Below are 9,826 nucleotides of genomic sequence, written 5' to 3'. Positions count from 1 at the left end.
AAAATAATTATCATAATAACAACAATTTAATACAACCGCAAAGTGCTAAAATATCAACTCTCCATCACCGCCGCGAAGAAACCGGGCGCGATCCAGCGGGAAGTTACCCAGCGCAAGGCGCATGGAAGTGAATGGGCAGCGGGGACTCACAGGCGGCGGCTCCTCCGTTGCCCAAGTGGGCCAGTTCGCGCCGGAGAACTTCCGGCGGGGTTGCGCCGAGGCTTAAAATAGGTTTGGATTTATTTGCGCTGTCCTGGGGTGCGTGTTGGGCAAAACCTCACCCTTTTGCCGCCGCGAAGAAAGAGAAGGGTGGAGCGGAGGCTGCCGCACATTCATCCAACCCCGTCGGGAAGGCTCCACTGGAGTTTCGCTGGAAGACCAAAAAACATGGGGGAGGGGCAGATGAAATAATGATGTTCTTTGGGGTTCAGAGACAGCTGGTCAGGGTGCAGTTCTCCTCTGCCCCTGCTCCCCGCTCCCTGCCTGCCCACCCGCCCTCCCGGTCTAGTCCATTTGCCTTAGTCCGAAGCCACGGCTCTTAATCCAGCCTCGATCGAGGGCAGGGAGTCCCTGTCCCTGCGTGGGTCACTGCGTGGCCCCGGCGGCCGCGGCGCAGGCGGAGAGAGCCCAGCCCGGGAGGCAATAATAGGGGTAATAGTAGGATGGCTGGAGGGAGAGGAGGGGCGGCGGCCGGAGGACCTCGCCCGGGTGATACTGCCTCTGGTCATCGCGGACTAGCACCTTGACAGCCACTTTCTTGGCGGCCGGCGCCGAGGACAGCAGATCCGCGGCCAGCTGGCGCCGCTTGGTCTTGTAGCGCCGGTTCTGGAACCAGATCTTCACCTGCGTCTCGGTGAGTTTGAGCGACGCGGCCAGGTCGGCGCGCTCCGGCCCGGACAGGTAGCGCTGGTGGTTGAAGCGTCGCTCCAGCTCGAAGACTTGCGCGTGGGAAAAAGCCGCCCGGGAGCGCTTCTTTCGCGGCTTCGGAGCTGCTGTCGAAGCGGCCATCGGGGCCGAGCCGGACCCAGCTGCTGCCGCCGCCGCCGCCTCGTCTTCCTCCGACAGGGCCTTGGAGCTCTTACCGCCACCTCTGCTGTTGCTCTGCTCTTCCTCGAGCTCGTCGGGATGGCTGCGATCTGAGGAAAACAGGGTGGAGGCACAAACAATCCAGAATCAGAAGAGGCGGGGCGCTGGGGGACCCCCACCCCCAAAATGCCCTCGCCACCCACACCCGACTCAAACCGGAGCGCACACTGCGGGGATCCCACTGTCGTCTTTTCAAAGGTTTGCACCCATTGGCAGCACCTCAGGCAGGGGCGACGTTTCGGATTTGGAGAGGCACGGGGGGGGGGCTTTTTCAGAGAGAGGCAGAGAAAAGCAAATTTCTCGTGTATGTGTGTCACGCAGAAACACACACACACACACACACACACACACACATTTTTTATTTGCACATCTCAACTCTGTCCTCTTCTTTGTGCCTCTGAAATGCCCACCCAGTGACCCAGTCTCCTTCGAGAGTAAATCACAATAGTAACACGGGTTTGGAACCAGAGTTGGCCAGAAATGTAGGATCTTTTGAGAAACACTCAGAAAGCATGGAGAGCCAAAGTCCGTATGATTCGAAGTAAGCCCGAAGTGAGCCTCTACTTCGCCAGCCCCTCTACTTAGGACGAGCGACGGAGCTCTACTGAGCGACATTCAGCGCCTGGAAACACCCAACGCCCAGGACTGTGTTTTGTGGTTCGCGGCCACCCTTCCCGCCTCGGATCCCACAATACGCTTGACTCTGAAAGAAACAGGATTCGGATCAAAGGCCGCCGGCCGTCGTAAACCACAGTCGGTTGTCAGCACCCCAGTAAATAAAGGGAGAAATGCCATTTCAAACAGCTCGCGTCCCTTGACCCCGAGAGACTTGCTTCGAAATAAGCCCGCCTGGACGCAAGGCTGTCGAAGGTGGGCGGCGGTCTCCGGACGGCTCCCTTTTCGGTTTCAGGGAACAGGCTTCAGCCGCCGTAGTTTCATTTGAGAAAAGAGCCTAAGGCGAGCGAGCACCCTATACGAGTCTCACTTGGCCTGGGAATAAACCCCATTGCATTTTGACAGACCACCCAAGCGGAGCACCGCCAGACAAGGCGCTTCGAGGGAAGCCTGGAGTGACCCGCCTGGGGTTCTCCCCTTCCCACTGAAGGCAACGGGAACGTGCCGGAGGAGATTGGCCTGTTGGTCACGAGGCCCTCAGGAGTGTGGCTGGAGGAAGGCAGGAAGAGAGAGGGGGCTCGAACAAGGAACTCGAAGGGGCGCAAGACGGGGCTTTGGGAACCGGCTCTCCAGACTATTTCGCCTCAGACACGCTTTCTGGCCGAGCGCAGTCTGCAAGGCGTTTTATTCGTTCTCTGCTCAAGTGTTTTAGGATGGCGCTTTACCGTTGATGCTGGATTGCTTTTTTCGGACGGCATTTTAATTTGTTTCGCCACAAACTGGCAAGCCGCGTTTGCTTTGTCGTAAAAAAGCGGGATATAAATACTGGCACGGAGTTGGGCCGGGTCCCTGGCTCATCCAGGAAGGAGGCAGACCTCGGGAAAGACAGGAATCCACGTCGTCGTTTGAAGGGGCAGAACGGGCGGGCAGAGGCTATGCAATGAATCCCTGTCGCTTCCCCTACCCCCCAAAAGAACTCGCCCCCCGACCACTTGCTGGAATCTTGTCATTAATATACAGTTATTTTTATTTGAGATCCTAACATATGGGATGCAACTTCACTCCTAGACATATACTCTGTCCCTTCTGTGGCCCCCACCCCCGCCCATAGTTTTATCTGGTGCTGCCTCCGGAGTTAGTATGGAGGCTCCTGCAGACCGACCGCGAGCCTGCAAAGCAAGGAGGGGGGGGGAGGTGGTTGAGGAAGGCCTCCTTCGGAAATCCTGGGGAGGGGGACCAAACAAAAATCGCCCGTCCCTCCCAGGGGACACCTGATTCCAGTCTCAGTGAGACACCTGTCCTCCGCCCTCGCACTCAAAACGGGGCTGGGGTGGGTGGGCTCCACCTACAGCACAGCGCCAAATAGAGGTACCCCCCCCACACACACCCATTGAGTTCAGTGCAGGGTGGAGAAAGACTTTCTCTTTCACTCACGCATTAAAGTGGGCAACTGGACTGTTGCGGAGTTAGGAGGGAAGCCCCAGTCCCGGTGATCCGGCAGGCGATCCCGGTTGGCAAAACCAGCAGGGAAAGGCTTCGGAGAGCCGAGCCCTCTCAAGCCACTCCGCATCCGGCCATAGGCGTGAAAACCCAAAACGAAGCAACGGCGGTGGGCCTGGAAGTATTTAGGAGGATCTGCGTCTGTGTTTTACACGGGAGTAAGCAGCACTCTTGGGCTCGTCCCCAGGACAGGGCGCAAAATATTGTAGCACAAGCGGTTTCAATGGATGCAACCGAATTCTTGCTTCGTTTGACCTTGCGAGTCTCAGTACGGATTAACCGAAGTATTTTGAGCTCCTTTGATCTTAAAATCGTGCTCAGTACTACGTAGGGCTTAATGAGGTTGTGGATCGGACCGGCCAAAGTATCCCTTACACGAAATTTAATCCGGCTCACGTGACTGGAAATCCTGGAACCGTGCAACTGAAAAGGGATTTTAGCCGCCTCCCGCAAATAAATGCCACTTGCTTGCTCTCCCACTAATCTACGGCGGCGGCTGCCCTCCCCTTCCCCCCGCGGCAATGGATCCTCATTCGGAGGCACGACCCTGCCTTATGAAAGCTACACCTCAAAGCTTACATTAAAAAAACGAAAACAAAAATTCGGGATGCAAGGCGGCGAAGTTAAGCGCAAAAGTCTGAAGTATGTGCGCAACTCTGATTAAGAACTGACTAGGCTCGAAAGCCCGCAGCTTGGGCTGGATCGCGGGGTTACTGCTCTTGTTTTCAGGTCTATTATTCCCGCCCTCGAGGCTGAAATAAACTTGCTTCTCCTCCGTTCTTGGACGTCCATTCCCGCGGGACCTTTTGCTCCCAGACCTCCCCCGGCCTTGGTTCTTCCGCAAAGGCCACCAGGCGAACAAGCGCCCGCGAAGGCTGGGAAACTCCCTGGAGTAAAACAGCTCCCTGCATGGTATCCGGAGTAGGCCGGAAGGAACAAATTGACTTCTTCTTTTTGGGGGGTGGGGTGCGGCTCTCGGTAATGGCTCTGCTGCCCCGAAGATGCTGCTTCTCCCCGCAGGCAAGGCGCCCTATAGCACGGCCCCTCCCTGGCACGTGGACGAGGAAGCTATGTAAGTGGGTACCAGGCAGTGGGACTCCCCGCCCCGGATTTTGCCACCAAAATCGCATCCCGAATTCTGTGTCCAGAGGAGCCGCCTTGGGGTTGAGGAAACGAGGAGAGTCGCTTTTTTCAAGCGAAAGTCTAAGAGGCTCTAGGCGAGTTGCTCTCTGGGACGGAGGGCCTGCAGCCTGCCTCCAGGTCCGGGGCCTACAAAATAGGGCGAGCGGGGACTGGGAGTACAGAGGGTGATGGACTCACTCGTCTGCCTAATGCTGCAGTCTTATCTGTACCCGCTTAACCCCATTGAACTGAACGGAAGCAATTTCTGTATAGGATTTCTGCGTAGGGTTGTGCTGTGTAGACAAATTAAGTGAAATACTATGGATTAAAAAAACAACAGATTTCTATATAATAAAGTTGGGAATGGACTTCGGGAAGATGGGATTAGAAGGGTCCGCATCACTGTAATTTTAGCGGAGATTACTCCGAGCCTGGTGTGTGCGCGTGTGTCTGCAGTACTGCAAGAGACACGGATAAAGCAAAAACGAAGATAAACTAATAAGCTGCAACTTTATGCTTCAGTGTTTTAAAAGCAACTGGCTTTACATGGGCCCTAAGCTAAGAATAAGCAAGGCGCTGAAAGGTTTCATTTAAAATGTAGCAAGGTACGAGACCTGAAGATCGTGGCCCATTTAATTATTATTTTTAAAGAGTTCTTTCTCCTTTGGGCGGAGGTGGGTTGTAGCCTTGAACATCAACAGACTGCTTGTAACGTTGAGATACACTATTTAAACAAAGGCAATCGAAAAATACACTTAAGCTTTCGGGACAAGAGCTACCGTGTGAAACCTTCTACGCGCCGATTGAGGACATGCACAACGCTTTTTATGGAGAAAGCAGTAAAAAACATGACTTCCTGGGCCGCAAACTGGAAGGGTCCAGAATTTTGTGGCCTCAGCCCGAGTTTGTCCACCATGAGCAGCAGGAGAGAGCGAGACGCAGTCAGTAGTGCTAAATTCTCCATCCCATTCGTCTCCATTCGGACTAACAGCGCACTCTTACGGGCGTGCGTTCGGGACCAAGTCTAAGTGCGCTGCAGTGGGCCTTAGATCTAGGTGTAGGTGTGCAGCGTTAAAACAGTAGTTGGATCGTGCCCCCTACAGAATGTGCTCTAGGGCAGGGATCTTTTGATAGGCCGCTCAAAGTGGAACTCTAAACCGGCCCTAACAGGATAACTGGCGTCTCCAGAGCAGAGGGGCAGCTTCGTTCCTTTGGCACACGGAGGGTGCATGTTTCTCTGTGTTAACACGCGATGATTTAGGATGGATATTCTCACCCCCCGCCCCTGCCCTGCAATTCCAATTCGTGCTTAATAGGTGCCGCGGAACAGGCATTTCCGGGAATCAGCTCCTGCGAGCAAAGCGCCATGGGTTGGCCATTTTAATCCGGATTTCAAAAGTGCAAACTCCACCCTGGGACTCCCGCGTAATCTCTGCGTACCTGAGATTCGGGCTGAGAGCTCAATGTCGCTGAGACCCTCCGGGGACCGTTCCTGGAGCTCCTGTACCGGCGGCTCCCTGCCCGAGCCCTCCGACAGCGATCGGGCGCCGGAACCAGAGGACTGCCCTTCTCGTGGCCTCAGGGAGGCCGCGGGCGATTTGCTGCCGTCCTCTTCGTCGTCCTCTTCGTCGTCGTCGTCCTCCTCCTTGTCGCCCTCTTGCTCCTCGCTCAGCACCGAGTCGGAGTCCCAGACGGCGAGTCCGGGAGCCCTGGAAGCCGCGGGGGCCAAGGCAGAGGCAGTCTGGTGCTGCTGCAGCGCTGCGGCCAGCGCCGCGGCTTCGTCGCCGAAGAGCCTCCAGCAGCAGGCGGGCGCCACGTCGGGGCTGGCGGAGGCGCCCCCTGCGGGCGGCGGCGGCGGCTGCAGGCGGCCTTGCAAGAAGCCTCGCGCACTCCGCTCTTCCTTTTTGTTGAGGATGGCCTGGATGGAGAACGGCGTCGGGGCAGGGGTGCTGCTGCTGCGCACCGCCATCGGTCTCCGGCCCCCGCCCCTCCCCGCCCGCTCCTAAGGCGCCTTCTCCAGCGGGAAGCCTCCCTTCAGCTCGGCGAGCGCATCGCCTCTCCTCTTGCTGCAGCAGCGCCGTCGGGGCCCCTGGGCGTCCTGCTCAGTCTTCCCATCAAGAACCCGGCAGGCGTCGGATCTGCCTGGTGCGCTCGGCCGCCCGCCCGCTCGGCGCGGCTCCTCTAGCTCCGGCGCGCCGGTCCCCCCTCGCCAGGCCCTCCCCGTCGTTCCCCCTCCACCTCTGTTTCTTTCCTCTCCCCTCCTCGGCCTTTTTCATGCGAGCCCAGCTGTCATTCCTCTCCCGTGAGTGACAGCTCCCGGGCCCGGCCTTTCCCATTGGGCAGGGCTCTGCCCCGGGAGCCGCCTGATTGGCTCTCACGGCAGCCCGAAGAAGTTGTTAATTTTTTCCAGGCAAAGCGATCTGGGCGCGAGTTGGGGGTCCCGGCCCAGCTCTGGCCGTTAACCCTTTCCCAGCCGAGCCGCCGCGCGGTGACTTCGCTGCCTTTCGCTCCGTGAGAAAACTATTAACTGCAGCACGCTGTGCTCACGATCCTGTACTCGCTGAACTTCAGCGAGACATACTTGTGAGTAAGAGGCGAAGGGACCCGGCTGTCAAACTCCGCCGAGGGAAACGTCTTTTGCAAAACGAACCAATCGCGCGCGGGGGGCGGGTGGGGAGGGGGCGAGATCTGCCTCGAACCTGGGAAAACTAAGGGAAACCGATTAATTTCCCCCTCCAGTCGAGAGCAACATTTTCATAGCTGTCAACTCCCCCCCCCCTTTTTAAGGGAAATTCCCTTATTCCGAATAGGATTCCTCGCAAGAAAAGGGAAAAGTTGACAGCTGTGAACATTTTTTCTAGGTTGCAGATTTTTTCTCTCCCTGTGTAGTTTTTAAATGGTTGATTTAATGTATTTCTGTATAATCCCACCTCGGATTTACAGTTAGGAGCTTCGATATTGAGATGATGGGCCTTCAAATGTTTTCCTGTTAGGCAATTTTATCAGATGGTGGCGATGATGTTATATCAAATATGAATTCCAGTGAATTATTTTTAATCTGTTTTGCGACAGCTATTTTCCTTAACATGGATAGATGATAGATAGATGATAGTTAGATCCTTCCTTCCAGCATGGTATTCATTCGTTGCATCTGAAGCCCCTGCTAGCGCAGTGAAAGGAAAAGTTTACAGAGATGATTAACTGGACGCATCATTAGTAATCAAAGAGAGTCTTTGATTATTGCTAATTCATGACAAGACCAATAGCGAAGGAACAAATCTCGCTCTTCCTTCTTCGTGGATGCATGCAAAGCGTCTTCTGCAAGCCGATGAAAACTTAAGAGTCCTGCCGTACCTTAAAGGCCAACGAAGTTAGAGCGTGATCCGGATTCCAAGGGGGGAAATTAAGAGCAACTTCTCACCCAATGGGACGCAACTTTGAGCTCAGCTCTGGCAGCATTCTGCCCTAAAGCAGTCGGAACCTGAGCTTTCGTAATAAGAGCTTGTAAACCAATTTAAAAAATAATAATTCTTAATGTAGCACGTATGGTGATGGCTTTCCTTCTTTACATTCCTTGGAGACGCAGCCCTTCTATTTCCCATTCGCAACCCGGCCCCGGGACAGCTTGATGACTCTCAGAGAACTTTCCAAGTGTGTCGAGTACACGTTAGGAGAAAGCCAGGCGTTGAAATAAAGTGATCTGGTCCCGGGGGAAATGCTGGTTTCGCTTGCTTCAGCTGCCCAACATTTCTCAAAATGTGCAACCATTCTCCGGCGCTTGTTGCATGCAAACAGATCTGCAAAGGAAAATCCTTTTGCGAGGTCTGCGTGTACGTGCAGGAAACAGACTGGAGGTGGAAGAGGCCCTGGGGAAGAAGGCACAATCGATAAAAGCCTGGGGGGGGGTGGTGGTGGTGGAAAATACAAAAAGCAGGGGCGACAGGGATGGGGTATGTGACTTTTGTGGCGTTTCAAAATGCTGCACGCCTAAGGAAAGTTGGAGGTCAGCTTGACATTGGTGTGTGAGAGCAGCAGCAAAAAAAATAAAAGCTATTGGGGGCTCCATCTAAAGGAGGGCGGGGAGTAGGCGATCATTATTTCCACAGGGCGAGGGGTGTAAATAAATAGAAGCAGCTCCAACCAGTGGCGGGTAAAACCAACTACTTCACCCGCCGCCCCGCTTCCACCTTGGATCTTAGGCGATCCACTCCAGAGCAGTCCTTCGGGCCTCGTGGCCGATCCTGAGCCCTGGAAAGGCCTCAAAGAGATGATGCACCAAGTGCCTTTTCCTTCCCCCTCAAGAGGGAGCTTCCCCCTCTTTGGGGAGCTCCGAGCGGGACCCGGGGCCAGGCCTCGAGCGCCCGTCTGTAGCTCCGGAGGAAAAAGCGGCCAATGTAACGTGGAGCGAAGTCCAGTCCTTGTGAGGGGGCCAGGGCAGCCCACCCATGAGGAAAGGGCAGGCGACCGCCACACGGGCAGCAGATCCCGAGGCCCATCTTCGCTCACTCCTTCTTGCCGGGAGAGGAGGGGGGCGCCATTTTGTGGTTCCTAGGCGCCAAGAGGGGACCCTAACCAACCGGGTTTCGCGCCCTTTCCCAGCAGAGCGAACCGTCGCTTGGAGGTCGCCGCGGCCTGCCGGGGAAAGCGGGAGAGTCGTCGGAAGCCCCGGAGGCAGTGAGGAGAAGCCTGGCTGGCAGGCGGCTGGACGCGGGAGGGGCAGATGGCGCGGCCGGGTGGCCAGTTCAGGGAGGCCGCTCCTTCTCCTCGTCCTCTGTCCGCCGCCTCTCGGTGGGCCTTAGCGGCTTCGGAACTCGCCCAAAGGCCTGGGCCCCGTTTGTGGAGGGCACCCAGTTATTCAGGGTGCTGGAACGACAACAGCGGCGGCTAAAGCTTTTTAAAAAAGAAGTGGCTGGGTGTTTAGCTCAGAGCTCAACAAGTTGGGGATGAGCATGAAGTTGCCCCCAAAGGCTCTCGACTGAAACCCGCGAGGAAGAGATGGCCGAGCCACCCGGCCCTCGCTTGCTCCTTCTCCTCAGCCGGCCTTGACTTGAGCAGGGAAAGGGTCTTTGAGGTGAGGCTCAGGCCGCGAAGGGACGGAGCCAGCCCGCCCGCCTCAGAAAAGGGAACTGAAACATCACGGCCAAGAGGCCGCTGTGGCTGTCTCTTCTCTCGCCTCAGAAATGCGGGAGGAGAGGGAAAGGCTCTTGTAGCAGGGCAGGAAAAGGTTCCCGAAAGGGCAGCCCCACAGATCGAGGGGCGCAGCAGCTGCTCCCCTGCCAGGAGAAGTTGGCGCGTTTGGGGCTTCTTTTTGTGTTTTGTTTATTTATAGTAGTGGAAAAGGCGCGCGAGGCCTCTTCGCGCGATGGAGGTGTACAAGACGAGAGAGCAAGTGGATGGGGAGCTTCCCGTCGTCGCCAGTGGATCCTCCTGGGCGATCGGCCCAGTGAAGCTGGAAAATGCTGGGAGATTTAGGGCCGGAGAAAGGAAGCGCTCTCGCGGAACT

At 56.2% G+C, this 9,826-nt stretch overlaps 1 protein-coding gene across 1 annotated transcript; it reads right to left on the bottom strand.

Annotated features, from left to right (window-relative positions):
- Nucleotides 1-558: 558 nt before the first annotated feature.
- Nucleotides 559-6,380, bottom strand: NKX3-2 (NK3 homeobox 2). The gene is made up of 2 exons (XM_033160906.1): nt 5,764-6,380; nt 559-1,136 (listed from the first exon to the last, which is right to left on the bottom strand). Exons 1-2 carry the CDS (start codon nt 6,290-6,292, stop codon nt 586-588), a joined length of 1,080 nt encoding a protein of 359 aa, XP_033016797.1. The 5' UTR covers nt 6,293-6,380; the 3' UTR covers nt 559-585.
- Between the last annotated feature and the right edge of the window lie 3,446 nt (nt 6,381-9,826).

This window comes from Lacerta agilis, chromosome 9 (genome assembly GCF_009819535.1).
Source record: "Lacerta agilis isolate rLacAgi1 chromosome 9, rLacAgi1.pri, whole genome shotgun sequence".
NCBI classification, from domain to species: domain Eukaryota; kingdom Metazoa; phylum Chordata; class Lepidosauria; order Squamata; family Lacertidae; genus Lacerta; species Lacerta agilis.
Note: the sequence above shows the minus strand (reverse complement) of the source record. Positions and strands in the feature narration are given on the sequence as shown.